This window comes from Callorhinus ursinus, unplaced genomic scaffold, assembly GCF_003265705.2.
Source record: "Callorhinus ursinus isolate GAN/ISIS: 27379988/994484 unplaced genomic scaffold, GSC_fseal_2.0 scaffold22, whole genome shotgun sequence".
In the NCBI taxonomy this organism is placed as follows: Eukaryota; Metazoa; Chordata; class Mammalia; order Carnivora; family Otariidae; genus Callorhinus; species Callorhinus ursinus.
This window is the reverse complement of record NW_027397084.1, coordinates 10809436-10825529: the sequence shown is the minus strand read 5'-3', so window position 1 is coordinate 10825529 and position 16094 is coordinate 10809436. Positions and strand designations below refer to the sequence as shown.

The 16094-nt window shown below is 56.7% G+C and overlaps 2 protein-coding genes across 3 annotated transcripts in view; one reads left to right on the top strand and one right to left on the bottom strand.

Annotated features, from left to right (window-relative positions):
- The window catches only part of TRAM2 (translocation associated membrane protein 2), an 80820-nt gene extending 69913 nt beyond the window's left edge, over window positions 1-10907 (top strand). For both annotated transcript variants that reach the window (XM_025890356.2, XM_025890358.2), the window contains 7 exons: window positions 577-635; window positions 1710-1794; window positions 2337-2407; window positions 4937-5041; window positions 5334-5477; window positions 6323-6486; window positions 7914-10907. In XM_025890356.2, coding sequence (XP_025746141.1) covers window positions 577-635; window positions 1710-1794; window positions 2337-2407; window positions 4937-5041; window positions 5334-5477; window positions 6323-6486; window positions 7914-7987 — 702 coding nt within the window. In that variant the 3' untranslated portion in view covers window positions 7988-10907. The remainder of the gene's footprint in view (window positions 1-576; window positions 636-1709; window positions 1795-2336; window positions 2408-4936; window positions 5042-5333; window positions 5478-6322; window positions 6487-7913) is intronic.
- Window positions 10908-13148: 2241 nt separating this feature from the next.
- Window positions 13149-16094, bottom strand: part of EFHC1 (EF-hand domain containing 1) — a 77069-nt gene continuing 74123 nt past the window's right edge. Inside the window, exon 13 of the mRNA XM_025890351.2 lies at window positions 13149-15128. The gene's annotated coding sequence lies outside the window, so the exon portion shown is untranslated. The remainder of the gene's footprint in view (window positions 15129-16094) is intronic.

The window sequence follows — 16094 nt, the reverse complement described above, 5'->3', positions numbered from 1 at the left end:
TGATGATGACCCAGTGTGGTCGGCACTTAGGAGTCCTATGGGGTGAGGCCTCCTGGGGAAGCCTGTGCGGTCCTGCATTCTTTTTATTCATAGCGATGCGAAAAGCCAAACTAGGCTTTTCGTTTTTCCAGTCCACTTGCTTATTCATTCTACAAGCATTTCCTGAGTGCCTTCATGCCAGGCATAATGCTAGACGCATAAACATAAGCTATAACATTTATTTCTAACAATAACTCTGCGAGGGTATTTTTATCCTCATTTTCAGACGAGCCAACTGAAGTTTAGGGAGACTAACTTGCCCAGAGGATACAACCGGTGAGTGCCAGGCCCACGTCCGGACACAGGTCTTTAGCCCCCAGACTAGGGCTCTTTCTGCAATGTCATGGCTCTGTCACAGTGAAGAAGCCGGCTGAGGGCCGGGTGGCTCCCGTGCAGAGAGAGAGCCTTCATTTTTCATGTTTCCTGTCTCTTCCTCTTTCTGGCAGCTGGGGATTGGGTGCGCCTCTGGCCCTGCCCAGGGCCCCAGCGGGTCTCCTAGCCACCTGTCTAAAGGCCGTCTCTCCTTGCCCACTACAGGAAGGATATTTAACAAACCCAAGAAGCCTCTGGGAAGACTACCCACATGTGTGCCTCCCGTGAGTATTCGCAGGACTGTGTCTCCAGGGAGCAGCAAGCCGGGCCGGCTGGCCGGAGCCGCTCACAGCCCGAGCCTTTTTGGGAACCGTGTTGCACACGGCAGTCTTGTCTGGGCACTGCTTCCTGCTAGTGCGCTTGACTGGAGACTCCCAAAATGATGTCTCCTCACTAGCCCCTGTCACAGAGGTGATGTCTTAGCTTCGCCGGCGGAGGCTGGGTGGCCTAGAAATTATACAACAGAAATTTATTGCTCGCAGTTCTGGAGCCTGAAAAGCCCAGGATTTGGTGTCTGGTGAGGGTCTGCTTCTGGGTTCAGAGAGGGCGATTTTCTGGTGGTGTCCTCACGTGGAGAAGCCTGGGAGGAGCTCTCTGGGGTCTCTTTTACAAAGGGCACAGTTCCCATTAATGAGGTCCCCGCCCCCATGACTAAATCACCTCCCTAAGGCCCCACCTCCTAATACCGTCACACGAGGATTCGGATTTCAGCATCTGAATTTTGAGGGACACCCACTTTCAGCCAGCAGCAGGTGCCTACACCGTCAGAGACCGATAATGGAAACGGAGCATCTCCGGAAAATTCTCTGGGCTTCGTACCTTCTTGATGACCTGCACCCCTTCACAGCACACCTTCCTCCCAGCCTTGCGCGGCCGGTGCGCCTTCTCTCCTGCTCTGTGCTGCCGAGACAACCAGGAGGGTCTGCCTCCCGTGGGAGGCCCTCGGTGCCTTTCCTGAGACCCTTCAGAACAACAGCAAAGGGCTTAGAGCTGCTATGCCTCCTTTGCCACTTAGCTCTGTTCACTCTATTTCAATAGAGTGGTGCCCCATCTTGACTGTCCGTGCTCAGCCTTCCCCTCTCGGAGCCAAGGAACCCTCGTCTGTACTCTCTTCACCGTTTTTGTTTCCTTCCGTGGACTCTGCCTCCCGTGGAGCGCTCTGGTCTGTGGAGCAGGGTCCCTGGGCTCGGGGCCTCCCTCCGGCTCCTGGACCAGCTCCTCCCACAGCCCTGGCCCCCCCCCCCCCCGCCCCGGCCCCGTGCTCGTCCCTCCCATGTGACTCATTCCCTTGTCTCCAGCTTCCAGGTGAAGTTTTTCTACCTGTGTCAGCTGGCCTACTGGCTGCACGCACTTCCTGAGCTGTACTTCCAGAAGGTACGGAAGGTGAGTACTCCCCATCTGGGAAGCCCCGTGTCCCCCACACCCCCTGCAGTAAGCTGCTGGGCCTGAGCTGGGTGGGCTGTGTTGGCGGGTTGATGAAGATGCTGAGCCAGCAAAGTCTCTGCAAAGATCTCCCAGAGAGCAGGCCACCAGCGCGTCTCCTGCCTCCCACGCTAGATGTGTTGCTTTGCGGGAGGTCTACCTCTTGTCTTCCAGATAGCGGATCAGAGGTTTTGGCCTTTCTCGGTCTTTTTTTTTTTTTTTTCCCCTTAAATAGCCTCCCTCTGAATTATTTCCAAAAACCCTGTTCCCCAGTCCCTGTCTCTTCTTTCTCAACCCAGTCCCGCCCCGTGGACTGGAAGCTGGTGCCTCGCCCTCTGGCTTGCCAGCAACCTGGTGCGTGGGCCTCCGGCGTGATCTGGGACTGGCTGGGTGAGAGCAGCCCGGCCCGGCCCACCGTCATCCCTCTGCACCTCCCCTCCGTTCCTGCATCTGGAGTTAGGGGCGGGGAGGGCATGTTTACCGTCTGCTTCTCTTATTTGCAGGAGGAAATCCCCCGTCAGCTGCAGTACATTTGTCTGTACTTGGCCCACATAGCTGGAGCATACCTCTTAAAGTGAGTGAGACCCCGAGCCGGTCAGATTGCCATGCCCTTGTACGTCCATGCAGCTCTCCACACAGGCACTTGATGAGGCATTTATTAGACACCTTCTGTTTGCCAAGCACCATGCGAGACCTGGGAACACAAAGGTGGCAATTGCTTTATCTTGAGCGGTTCATGCTTAGCCCAGTGGGAGAGACTGTTGTCGGCACAGGTCAGGACCGCTCAGTGTGACCAGCGTGGGGCTACAGTACGTATGCTCGGCTGTGGGAACCCAGAAGAGTGACTCAGTCCCCCTGACACAGAGCCAGGGGAGGCTTCGAGGGATGTTGGCACTTGAACCATAGCTTTGAAGTCGCAGGAGTTGCCATAGTGTTTGGCCTGGAGTGTCTCTTACAGAAAGAATCCTGTTGATGAGTAGGATATGTCATTGCTAACTTGGAATTTTCTTGAGCTTTATCTGTGCAGCGTAGAACACCCTATACTTCTCTGGGCCGACATTTTGAGGGTTTGCGATGGATAACTTTCTGCTAGGCTCCCTGGAGGTCCCTGAGCCCATCATCTCCCAGACCCTCACGGCTGGCGTCCTGTGAGGGTGACCGGCCTGGGGTAATGGAGTTAGGAGGAAGGCGGCTCTTGCATCTGCTCTCTTATCACTGGCGGCTGATACGGCATCAACTCCTGGCTGGGTCTTTGGGGAGCAAAGGTTATATGGCGGGATGATCTCTGTGCTTGTGCAGCACCCAGCAGCGTGCGGTGAGGACCTGGGTGAGAATGTGCAGGCAGGACCAGGTAGAAAGAGAGCTTCCTGCTGTTGGGTCCTTGCTGTACCGTCACTGTTCCTCCCAAAGACAGGAGATGCTCTAGGATCTGTTTATCTCACGTCTGACATGTCCCAGGGAAGGAGATGGACAGAAGTCTGACCCTGTTCAGGCAGAGTCCTGTGATTCTTGTTTTGGAATCAGAATAGAACCAAGAGGGCAGGGAGCAGCAGATCCTCCAAAATGAAGCCCATTCCATTCCCCGGTGATGCTGGTGCAGCCGTGTCTCTGCTCGTGTAAGGACCATGATCTCCCTTCTCCTCCATCCTTTTTCAGAAGGGAGTGGGAGAAAAGGAGAGATACAGGATTTCCCCAGGAAGACACACCTCTGAAATGCCAACTGATGCCTTGGTGTTTGTTTTGGTGAAGAGCTTGACTTTTAGAGGCCTTCACTCACTCAGCACATTACCTGAGCTCCTCCCCGGGCCAGGCGCTGCCTTAGGAGCTGCGGTCCCATCTGGCTGAAGGCAGACCAAGGCCTTGCTTTCCTGGGGTGTCCATTCTAGCGGGTGGCAGACCATTAAGAAAACTGAGTTTGCAGGCACCTGGGTGGCTTAGTCCGTTGAGCGTCTGACTCTTGATGTTGGCTCAGGTCATGATCTCAGGGTTGTGAGATCGAAACCGGCATTGGACTCTGTGCTGGGTGTGGAGCCTGCTTGGGATTCTCTCTCCCTCTGCCCCTACCCTGTTCCTCTCTTAAAAAGAAGGAAAGAAAAAATAGTTTCCTGTGGTGCTAAGTGTGATGAAGAGAATAATAAAGCTGGGTAATGGGAGAGAGGGACTTGTCTCCTTGGCACCTTTGTCATGCGGACGGAAGACTCTCTGAGGTGACTCAAGTGGAGGCAGGAATGACAAGACTCAGGCACGTGAAGATCTGGGGGGCCAGCAGTGCGGGCAGAGAAACTGCAGGTCAGAGGCCCTGAGGTGGGAGTGGGTGTAAAGCCCACTGTGGCCCGAGTGCCGAAAGTGAGGTTTGAGATGAGGTCACAGGCAAGATCATGTTGGACTTTCCAGGTTATGTGAGGACGTTGGCTAGTTTTCACGTCATTCTCTCGAGCATCCTCAGGATCCCGAGACCCTCCCCGTCCATCTTGCCCTGCCTTGGTCTCGGTGGAAGCTGCGGGATCCGCAGTTAGCACTGCCTGTGGGAGCGCTCCCACATCATTTCACTTTGCAGTCCTTCTGCGTGTATTTGAACGACAGTTGACCTTCTGTAGCAAACTGCCTAAGGAAATCCGTAAAGACCCCGTGCCTGGAATTGAGCAGAGGGGGGTGTCTGAGTGGGTGGTGCTAATGTTTTAAGAGGCTGGTTCATTAGCACACATTTTTGCGTTAGGTTGAGTTTTGCCTCTCCGTGTACCTCTTAGCTGCGAAGACTTTGATAATGAAAAACCAGACGGTGGGAATCCCTTGTATTTCTACCTGCAAGGCTTGGCCCCTTGTTCTGAGCACCTTTTATGTGCTTGGTCCCAGGCTGGGCGAAGCATGCAAAGGGACAGGTGCCGTGAGAGCCAAAGCCCAGGTTCACTGTGGGGGGGGCGGGGGGCGGCGCCGGACCCAGACAGGCCCGGTGGACAGCCAGGGGTTTCAGTATTCCCTTAAAGAATCCTGCAGGCTGAGGAGGGCCAGCCGGGGAGAGGAGGCGTGGAGTGCGGACCGCAGGGTGCCTCTGCTCTCCATGGCGCCCGGCGGGAGGACTGTGAGGCTTGTCCTTTGCTCCCAGCCTGAGCCGCCTGGGCCTCATCTTGCTGCTGCTGCAGTACTGCACCGAGTTCCTCTTCCACATGGCTCGACTCTTCTACTTCGCAGACGAGAACAACGAGAAGCTGTGAGTGGCGTGAGGCCGGCTGGTCGGTTCGGAGGTGCCGTGGGCAGGGCCCTCCTGTGAGGTCTGCCTGGTGGGAGGCTCCTGCCTGGGGTATGAGCTGCCCCTTACCTGTAGGCGGCACCCCGAGACTGTTTTTCGGAGCCTCTTACTCTAGATCTCTCCTCCCTCCCTCGGACACCCTACTCAGCTACCCTTGCATGCTCTTTCCATGTGGGGTTGCTTCCAGAGAAGTGGGTGAAGGTTCCCTCATGGGCCCTACAGGCTGACGTCCCCTCTCCGCCTCCCCGAGCAGGTTTAATGCCTGGGCTGCTGTATTTGGGGTCACCCGCCTCTTCAGCCTCACCCTCGCTGTGCTGGCCATCGGCTTTGGACTGGCTCGCATGGAAAACCAGGCCTTTGACCCCGAGAAAGGGAACTTCAACACCTTACTTTGCAGGTGAGTTGGGAAGAAGCCCAAGGAGAGAAATTAAGGCTCCCTGAGCCCTGCCAGGAGCCTCCTGAACTTGGCACAGTTTGGAAGGTCAGGGGGTAACAGACCCCTGAGTCTCCTGCACATTGATGTTTCACTGGAGATCTCTAGACAGCAGGCCCGAGAGGAGAAGGAATACCAGCCTTCTGCTTCCGGCAAGCCCATCCTCACTGGCCGGCCTGGCCTGGCCTGCTGAGACTGCGGTCAGGGTCCTCGAGTGGGAGTCCCCTTGCCCTTGCCCAGTGCTTCGTGGTGCAAGATGCGTGTCCTGTCCAGGCCCTCGATTTACAGCCACGCTTGGACTCTGTATGGTGGTGTGCTAGGCAGCTTGGCCAGTGGCCTTCCCCAGCGGGGAAATGGGGCCGGGGGGGGGGGGGGGGGAGGCAGGGAGGAAGCCATTGTGTTTCCAGGCGACCCTGGGGCCTGGGAGGGTGTGTGATTTGTCCGCTGTTGCTCAGCTTTCAAAGTGGCATGCTAAATGAGAAGCCACTCTTCTAGAATTATTTTGCTGTATCTTGACTCAATTCATTTGAATTCTTTCACTCTATATATGAAGCTTAAAGGAGTCCCGTTCTGTGCTGTGGGTACAAAAGAGACCATGGAGGGCATTTGACTAGGGAGTTGGACGTGCGCCTGTCACCTCCTCCTCCCTGGTCTCCCGTGCCCCCATCCCTCTGTCAGCACCCGTCCAGTGTGCTTGCGGGGAGACTGGCACGCTCTCCAGGGTGCGGGTGGCGGGGTGGGGGCTGCGGGGCGCCCCCCCCCCCGCCCCTGAGCCTGGCCCCCGGTCCCTGGCCCTCGGTCCTCTGCAGGCTCTGCATGCTGCTGCTGGTGTGTGCTGCCCAGGCCTGGCTCATGTGGCGCTTCATCCACTCCCAGCTGCGGCACTGGCGGGAGTACTGGAACGAGCAGAGTGCCAAGCGGAGAGTCCCAGCTGCCCCCAGACTGCCAGCCAGGCTCATCAAGAGGGAGTCTGGTGAGTGCCAGGCCCCCGGGCAGGTAGCGGGTACTGTCTGGGAGGGATGGGGAGGAGCGCAGGCCCCAGGCCCCGCAGGCTCTCCTTGGACCAGTCCTTCCCTGGGCCCTGGCTCTTGGGCTCCTGCCGGGGCCTGACTGGCACGTGGTTGGGCGGGGGCCAGGGCCACGTGGTGGGGGTGGGGCTGGCCATGGTGGGGCAGGGTGGGGAGCTCTGGCGGGAAGCGTGTCCTCGAAGTGGCTTCTGAACGCCAGCCAAGATCTGCCTCCTTGTTGCCCGGGTGGCTCTGTCCTCACCTGCCCTCTCGTTCTGCGTCACGCCATGTGCCTGCCTCCCAGGCTGTTGGCTCGTCTTCTGTCTTAGGGAGTGACTCGGGGACACGGTGCCAGGTGGGCAGCAGGGGTGGGACGCCCACCTCTCCTGTGGCCTGGCCACACTCCCATAACCGCCGGCCCCAGGCCCCAGGCCCCAGCCAGCCCTTGCCCTTTCGGTCCAGCCTGTGCTCTGACTCACCTGCCTCTCTCCAGGTGCGGCCGCTGGGCAAGGGCTCCTGTGTGTTTGGAGCAGGGCGTGCGCGGCCAGGTGTGGGGGCTCAGGCCGGGCGGGGGTGGGTGCGGCCACTGGGCAAGGGCTCCTGTGTGTTTGGAGCAGGGCGTGCGTGGCCGGGAGTGGGTGCGGCCTGCTGGGCAAGGGCTCCTGTGTGTTTGGAGCAGGGCGTGCACGGCCGGGTGTGGGGGCTCAGGCCGGGCGGGGGTGGGTGCGGCCACTGGGCAAGGGCTCCTGTGTGTTTGGAGCAGGGCGTGCGTGGCTGGGAGTGGGTGCGGGCCGCTGGGCAAGGGCTCCTGTGTGTTTGGAGCAGGGCGTGTGCAGCCGGGTGTGGGGGCTCAGGCCGGGTGGGGGTGGGTGCGGCCGCAAGGCTGCAGCTACAGCACTTGGAGCAGGCACAGGGAGGAGTTCTCCACAACAGTAAAAAGATAGCACAGTGTTTTCTGCCAGAGGAGTATTGGGCCTCTGAGTAAGGCCTGTCCCTGGAGCCTCTGCGGCCTCCTCTCTGTTCTCCCCTCCCCGGGAGCCGGTGCTCTGCAGGCGGCGGAGAGAAACCGAGGCCGCTGGGCGTCTATGCTGGCGGGTCTACACTGGCAGGGTCTACGCTGGGCGGGGTCTACACGATTCTAACCTAGGATCTGGTCCGGGCGGCGGGCCCCAGCCTGTTCCTGGGTCCCCACTCTGTCACCCTGGCCCCCTTCTGCTAAAGGACAGTCAGGGACCCTCCAGCCTCCTGCAGAGTCACACTTCGGGGAGCAGGAACCCCCTGGGAGCCGTTCTCGGTGGGCAGCTGTGCCGGGCACCGCCCCCCCCCCCCGCCCGTGTGCCCTGCGCCTGTCCCACGGGAACACCACATCTGTCTGTCTCCCTTCACTTCCTAGGTTACCATGAAAACGGAGTGGTGAAAGCAGAAAATGGCACCTCCCCACGGACTAAGAAACTCAAGTCTCCTTGAGGGCAAAGTGCTGGAACAGGGATCCTCTTGTGGGGGCCCAGCAGGGAGGGGGGGAGCCCGGCCCCCAACACTGCCTAACCCCTCCTAGTCCTGTTGCTGCCTCTCAAGCAGCAGGAACCTGTCTCTGAACAGGGCTTTTCCTCTTTCTTACTTCTTGGCTTTCTCTTCTTACTCTTCCATAAACCATTCTCAATAAAACCAAAACTCTTCTTCTTTCTCTCCCTCAAGCCACTTCATGTCCTCACCTCTGCGCTGTGTTGGGTTTTCTAGAAGCCCAGGCTCTCATGGTTCTGTGTTGACTGGCCTCCTCTTTCTCTTCCTTCATGGCTGCTTCCTTTGACTTTTCACCATATTGTGCAATTTTTCTGTCTGATTTTTACGAGAGGGAGCTCAAATTGCAGTCCTGGCCATCCGACACCCAGCATCAGTCCCCAGGACCTGTCAGAGTCAGACGCCTCGTGCCCCGGAGCCTCTGCCCGGGGCTGCTTGCAGGCCCCTGGGGGGCCCCCCCATGTTCGGGTGAGGAGAGGAGAGACCAGTCCTCTTGGATCATCATCTCCAGGTGCTGATTAACTGAGATGTATGATTCCAGTTCCGCACACACCATCTGGAGGCCCGGCAGCGCCACTGCTACTTGGAAATGCCACAGCGTTTGGCTGTGGGGCATGGCGACCTGGGCCAGAAAGGTGGTGGTAACTGTGTTGGGTCCCGTGACTCAAGACCGCTTCCCAGTGGCCGGTCCCGCACGGAGGCCAGTTGGCCCTCGCTCTGCCGGGGAGGTGCTGAAGGAGGACAAGTCTTCCCACCCACTAGAGCAGGAACAGAGCAACAGGCCTTTCTGGAAAGGTAACGGTGGCAGAGATGATGGAGTGGGAGCCCTAGGCCGTTCTTCAGCCCCAGCCCCAGCCCCAGCCCCAGCCCCAGCCGCTTTTTCAACCGTTCACCAGCATTCAAAACCCCACCCAACCACAGTTACCAGAGCGGCCCGGCGGATGCTGGCCCAAAGCCCAGAGCCAGGTGGCCCGGTGAGGGGCTGGCCTTGCTGCCTGACTTGTCTCTCCCGCTGCAGGAACACCAAGCCCCCCACTGGCCCCCTGGTGCCACAGGGAGGTCGCTGGGCTGCTCACCCTCTGGCTCATCTGTTGAGTGTCTCTGTCGTCGTCATCCTGTGATATTTGAGCACACCTGCAACATTTTAGACCGTATGAAAGCGGGACTCAGAATGATCTGCAGGGTAGATGAGCAGACACCTGTGCCAAGGGGAGGCTTCCGCCTTACCCTCCCCTCTTCCTTCCCTCTGTTCCACCCAAAGACAAGGCCTCCAAGTCCATACGGGGCCTGGGGAGGACTTCCAGAAGGGGTTAGGCTTAGTCCTAATTAGGAACTCTTGAACTCTGTGCTGAGGTGTGGGGAGCAGGTCTTGGTGGGCGTAGAAATGTCAGTTGAGGTGCTGGTCCTCTTTCTGACCTCATAGAAGCCAAACCTTGGATTATTATCCTAAAAAGGGGGAGATGGGCCTTTTCATCAGGGCAACTCCTCTCCTCCATGTCACTTGCATCAGAGATTGAATTTTCCAGTGACTGAGGGATTTGTACCCAAACACCACTGTAGACCCTCCTCTCTCTGTCCAGGCTAAGGCTATAGAAATGGGAAGATCTGCCCTTGGCGTCTGATTACCCTTAGGAAGCAGGACGGCCTTTTTGGAGATCTGCATCTCTCCCATCCTTCCCTGACACTTTTCTGGGCTGCAGAGCAGAAACGTTGCTAGGATCATGGCTTGGTACCAACCCAGCAGACCTGAGCCAGGACCCCTTAACTATTTGGCCCAATACCCCTGCCCAGGCTGTGGTTTCGTTCAAGCTCCCCACCTTGCCTGGTGAGGGAAGGGCGTTCAGCCAGCAGCCTCCAAAGCTGCCCCATGAGCCTCCCCGCTCAGCCCAGCCCTCCCCTCCCCTTGGCCATGTCCCGGGCAGTGTTCTGTTCCCTGCAAGGGGCCGCTCCCTCAGGTGAGCCCCAGCTCAACTTTGGCGGGTACGCTGTGACCTGCAGGCCGAGAGACAGGGCGAGCAGCTCAAGGCCTGCATCAGGCAGCCTCCCTTCTCACGGCCATAGGTCTAGGTGTTTGTTGCCAGAGGCCACCTGGCTCTGTGTTCCCGAAGTGTCCTGCAAGCTTCTGGCGCTGGGGCAGGTGTGATTCAGAGGTGGTACTGCTGCCCCAGGGACTGGGGCTCTGTTTCTTAAAGGATAGGGTGTGTGCAGGGATGAGGGTTAGTAAGATTTTTTTTCTGCCGTGTCAACACCCCTGAGACCATGAGTAAGGCTAGCGTGTCACCAGCTGGGCCTTAGGAAGGATCGGAGGGGAAGGGGGGATATCAGTAATTGGAGGGAGCTTTGTCACCCTTCTGGCATCCCGGCCACATTTATCTCTGAGCAGAGCCCAGGCTTTGGCAGGCTGGCGCAGCAGGGTGCCAGGGGCCCAAATAACCCCATCGCATCCTGTGAGCTTGTTGTGCTGGCTTGTCCTGATTTGGCCACCTTGGCTGTCGTCTTCAGTCTTAAACTCGTGCTCTCCTGTTCCCAAAGTGCCGAGCCATCCGTGAGGGCCCTGTCGGATAGCTCTGAGATGCTAATCTACCTCAGCAACAGCCGCCTCTCTCTAAACATCCCTGACCGGCACAGGCTCGGGGGGAGGCCGAGCAGGTGGCCGTGGCAGGACAGACAGGCTGTGTGGTGTGGGGGGAGGACCTGGGGCTGCTGAGGTTCAGTGGTGGGAAAGCTATTTTTACCATCAGGCTCTGATAGCTGCACTATTAATAAGTTACATGTGTTCTTTTTGAAGGTAGGGGAAGGTTTGAGAGGAAAGAGGGAGCAGGCAGGGCCAGGAGGGGAGCTGCTTCTCCCCCATTCTAACCGTGTGTGTGCGCGCCACCAGACCTAAATTGTTGCCGAGAACCTTTTGTGTTTCTGTCTCAAGGCAGCGCTTGAATTTCGGAAACCAAAATAGACCTTGTGCTCTGGCCACCTTTGCAGATGCCGCTCTTGACTGGAATCCCTTGGCCTCCAGAGACCCCTGAAGCCTGGCTTCAGTGTTCTTTCAGGGGAGTGTGCGTCTGGGTTTTCCTTTAGGGACCTCCTTCCTCCGTACCCTTTCACTTTTTTCCTAAATGGTGAGGGAGAGGAAGAGGCAGAGAGTACACCCCCTCCCAAGATTCCACAAGAGAAAATTCTGTTCCCTGGATGCCTTTTTAAGTTTTCAGTGGCTTGCCAGGTCCCCTGTGGCTCGGGAAGGTTTGGTTTGGATATCTTGCACAGGTTTCAGCCTTCCCAGTCGGGTTTTCCTCCCCTGCTGACCCAAGCGAACAGACTTCGTTGGCGAATGTTGTTGCCGCCCTCTGCTCTTCCCTGCTGGAGGCGGGACAACAGAGTGGTCTTTCTTCCCTCCCGCTGCCTCCCCTGCCTGCAGCCCTGCTCCTCCGAAGGGACTCTGGGTACAACTGGGGAAGCGGATCATTGTCCGAGCGTGTGAAACTTCCGTGGGACCCCTCTCCGGCCCCCGCTGGCCCAGGAAGCAGCCTTCACCCTCTTGCTTTTCTCTGGTTCCCACCGGCCTAGTTTACCTGCTGCTCCTCGTCTGCTGCCTCCCCTGCGGCCCGCTCCCTCTTGTTCTAGAGGTCTCAGAAAAGCACTGGGACTGCTGTGTTCCGTGCTGACCCTGTGCTCGGCGACCCAAGAGTGCTTGTCCCAAGCGGGCCCTCCTCCTCTTTGTGTACGAAGTGCCTTACTTGCCGTGGGGCCTCCCAGCCCCCGCGCGTGCTGTGTGGCCAACCCCACCGGGCAGGCCTCTGGGGCGGGTTGTCCTCTGCAGCCAAGGACACTGGACCCCGGTACATTCCATGTAAAAGGGACACGGATTGGGAGTTTGGCCTCATTTGTCTCCGTCCCCGCCCCCCATGGTGGTGGGGTTCATGGTATGTTCTAGGTTTTGTTTTGGCCCACACGGGTGGCTGCAGAAGCCTTGAGGGCCCGGCCGCAGGCACCTGCACGTCCTACCTGTGGAGGGAAGCCCAGGGGCCTCCGGGGGCACAAGCCCCCTCTCGGCCAGTCCTCCCAGTGCGCCTCCTCCCCATTAAAAAGAACAGTAGCCTGGCTCTAACTTCTTCCAATCTTTTTTGCCTCCTATTCAACCCACAGTTGGTAAGATCAAGGTGTTTACTTTTACTTCCCAGTCACAAGTGTTTGCTCCCAGACCCCAGTCTGACGGTGGGTCTGGTTTGGTCGTTGCAGAGTTTCTCGGCGCTCCTAACTCAGTGTTACCTATGTTAGCAGCCGCAGCTGCCCGCCACCCCCTTGCTCCTCCGGGTTGTGCAATAACTCCCCCAGCCCGTGGTCTTCCACAGGCCCTGCTGTCCCTAAGTAACCTGCAGCCGGGAAGGGAAGGGGCCCGTGGGAGGGGGGGTCGTCCTCCCCTACCGAAGAAACGTGCGCTACTTTCCCTTCATCGCGGTCATCTCTCCATCCTGAGTGGGTTTCAGTGGCACTCTCCTAGAACAGTGTAGCATCGCCTTAGAAGGCCGTAGATTTTTCTTAAATCAGTTGAAAAGGAAAAAAAAAAACATTCTTATGATGGGGCATTAAATAAATCCGTGTCTGGGAATAAGATCTCTTGGGACACCTGAGATGTCACCGTCACTCTAAGAGCATTCTAGAGTTTCTTGTTCGTGTGGAGAGGAAGGAGGTGGTTCTGAGGGGCAGCCATGCGTGCACTGTTCACTGACAGGGGCTGGCTGGGGCTGAAAGCTCCGCTGTGTCCTTGGGTACGGATTCGAGTGTTCATGTGAGGAGACCCCCACACCTCATTTTTCAGTTCTTTTGTTCAGTAAACACCTGAAGGATGAGCTGAGGCTGCTGGTGCCGTGAGCAACTCATAATGCAAATGTGGACAAGTCTTGTTTTTCTATTTTAGCCTGTTCATGTCATGGACCAAATTTCAACTAGGAACTCAAGGAAAATTTGTACCTGCCGTATTTATGCTTTCATGTAAAAGGTGGGGTTTTTTTGGGCGGGGGTGGGGGGGTCTTTTTACTTTCAATGAACTTTTTTCAAAAGCCTTTTCCACTGTTTCTGTCTGGTTTTAAAACAAATTACAGTTTTGTATGGATTTTTTTAATGTACATTTTGAAACAAATCAAATATTTTTGAAATAACTGAATAAAAGGCATAGAATTATCAGTCTCGCTGTCTCTGGTCACTTTATCTTCCTTTTTAATCTGGATGCTTACATTTGTTTTCACTTGAAAAGTAATTTTGTGTCCATTTTAATCTCACTGATACCATTTTTCACTCTAATGGTCCTTTCTTGTATGTCTGTTTTGAGCGGTATTTGTTCGTTTTGGTCCCAGAAAGGAGGGAATTGGAATGAAGGATGGAGAAAGTTATCTTGAGTGCTGGGTCATTCTAGGCATTTTTGAGTCTGTAACTATAAAGTAAAGTAGAAAAGCAGAAAGGCTTTTTCTTGACACGGGGTCTGCCGCCAAGCTCCACGGGGAAGCACCTCGAGCTTGCTGCGTGATGCAGTCACGGGCTAAGGTGTGCGTGTAAAATCCTGCTGTTGGTGCTGAACAGTATTCGTCATGGTGGTGGGCCGTGAGGATTGCTGTGGTCTGTTCTATGGACTGCCCTTGCCTGCAGCGGTCTGTGTTTTCCAGAACGGTCTTCAGAGAGCACAGGAGAGGAGTGCAGTTACGGGGGGCAGGTAGCCATGGACCCCCACGGGGCGTGAGGATGGCACAGGAAGCACTCACCTGAGGTGAAGCTGAGGGACACCCATGGAGGGCAAGCTCTGCTGCAGACGTGGGTTTTGGTCCGGCTCTGCCGGAAGACGCTAGGTGACCTTGGCCAGTTAACCTTTCTGAGCCCGTTTGTTTGTTCATCTGTGTTCTACAGTTTTGAGGGTTGTGTGCTTGCTGCTTGTTTTCACAGGAAGTGGTGCTGGTGAGATTTAGGGAAGGTGAATGCTGAGTGCATGGTACAAGTAAAGCACTGTTGGCTGGTTTTTAATGAACACATACACTCAGGCTATTTGGTACCAGCAGGATCTTAAGGAGTCCCTCACCCAAGTGACCCCTGATTTTCTGAAAGCATTGAGAGGTCTTCTCCCCCTCTTGGTCCCAAATGCCCTCAAGGCCTAGAGACAGGGGTTTGACCCGCCCTACTTAGCTGGTATTTTCAAGGCCCCGAGGGTGGTTACAGACAGGGTGCAAGCCCCGGGCCTGAGCAGCGGCTGCCCCCGAGCCCGTCTTCCCCGCGGGGCCGATTTTGCTGCCCCGAGCCCATAGCTGTCCCAAGCCGTCCTGTCCCCATTGCTCAGAGTGGAGAGCCGCCGTTCTCGGCCGCCTATGGGGCAGACGCCAGGCAGGAGGCAACCTGTCTCCCCTCCCTGGCGGCCCCCTCAGCAGAGGTCCTTTCCCCTCCCTGCAGTGCTGCTGGCTGCAGGCTAACGTCCCACGCTAACGTCCCCTCGGCCAGGACCCCACTGCATGCCGGGGCTGAGTGCAGCCCAAGCGACATCAGGTGGCTGCGGCGCCATTCGGAATTCAGGAGAACGATCTGTGCGTGGGGCTCTACCCTCGGCGGGGCTTGTATAAACTAGCGGGGCTGAGCAGGGAGCGTGGGGCCCCCAGAAGTGACCTGCTGGCTCTGGTCGTCTGCACGTGGTGACAGAGCTTCCTGTCTTGGGCAAGCTTGGGAAGTGAGGCTGACGTCCTATAGGCGAGCGCGGCCTGCCGTACTCAGCATAGCTCTCCGTGAGGCACTTGACCTTCACAGCGGGGCAGGCACAGAAGAGAACAGTCAGAACAAGGGTAGAAGGGTGAGGAGCACTTGGACCTCAGAAGGTGGGTGAGAGGACGTTTTCCTAATGTCTCCCTTTTGACTTTGGACCAAAGCCGGCAGGTACCTCCATCTGTAGCAGGTGGCACAGACCTGTGAAAGACTTGAGGATCCAGTTTCATGAACTTCCCTCTTGCAGGGTTGTGGAGAAGTTACTAGAGTGTGGAGTTCCTGAAAGGGACTGTCGGAGTGCAGTAGGTCCACAAACTAAGTGAGGAAGATGCTTTAATGGACTCAGTTTGACCTGGGTCCCCTAGAGTTAAGAGAACGTGAGATTTAGTACCTGATTCTCACCTACAGTGAGTCTCCAGGAAAGGACCAGCTGAGCTGCTGAACTGCACAGGCCAGAGAGCAGTCTAGACAGACACACAGCAAGACTGAAGGCCCTGGGAGGGGAAGCCTGAGGGGACGAGGAGGAGCCCGGAGGGAATGTGCTTTTAGGACCAGGCACGCTGGAGACTGGGCCATCTGAGGATGGCATCTGAGAGGTTTCCTGTGGGAGTGTCCTTTCTGGGGGGGGGGGGGGGGGAGCAAGAGAGCCAGCCTTTCGGCACATGACACACAGAAGGCCCTGACCCAGATGATGACTTCACTGGACCCAGAAATAAGACTTTGCCCCTTTCCTCTGGGATCTACTCGCTACCCTTCCCGGACACTACACAGGCCAGAAACAGCAGTGTGGCTGAGTTGGGAGCAAGGGGAGCAGAAACCAGAAGGAAGAAGAAACCCGCTATACCTATCACTCACACACACACTAAGGCTTCTAAGTTTGGGCAGGCAGGATAGAGTTTAGGATTTTTACTTTAGACTGAAATGGACTTCTGAGTACTTGGAAATTAGGCTTTTACTAGTTAAGTGACTGAGGGCTTTCACTAGTTCTTGAGATACCGACCTGGAGCAGGAAAGGAGTCAGTACATATGGTCTTACAGCCCTTTGAGTAAGCTAGTTGGAGGGGGCTTGGCTCATCAGTGAAGGAAGAACGAGCTGTTCTGAGAGGGCAGGTGTCCTGGATCCTGTAGGGACAGCTCTCCCCTCCTTTACACCACCACCTGGGGAAGCAGGGAAGAATCTGGGCTGGCAGTTATAAATTGGAGGTGGTGGCTGGCCTCAACTCGGGAGCAGCCCTCATTCTAAAAGCTGAGGCAGAGCTCATCAGATAACCAGTAACTACTTTTCCTCTCATCTCAAGGCTAGGCTCTCGAAAAGCAGCATTTTTCT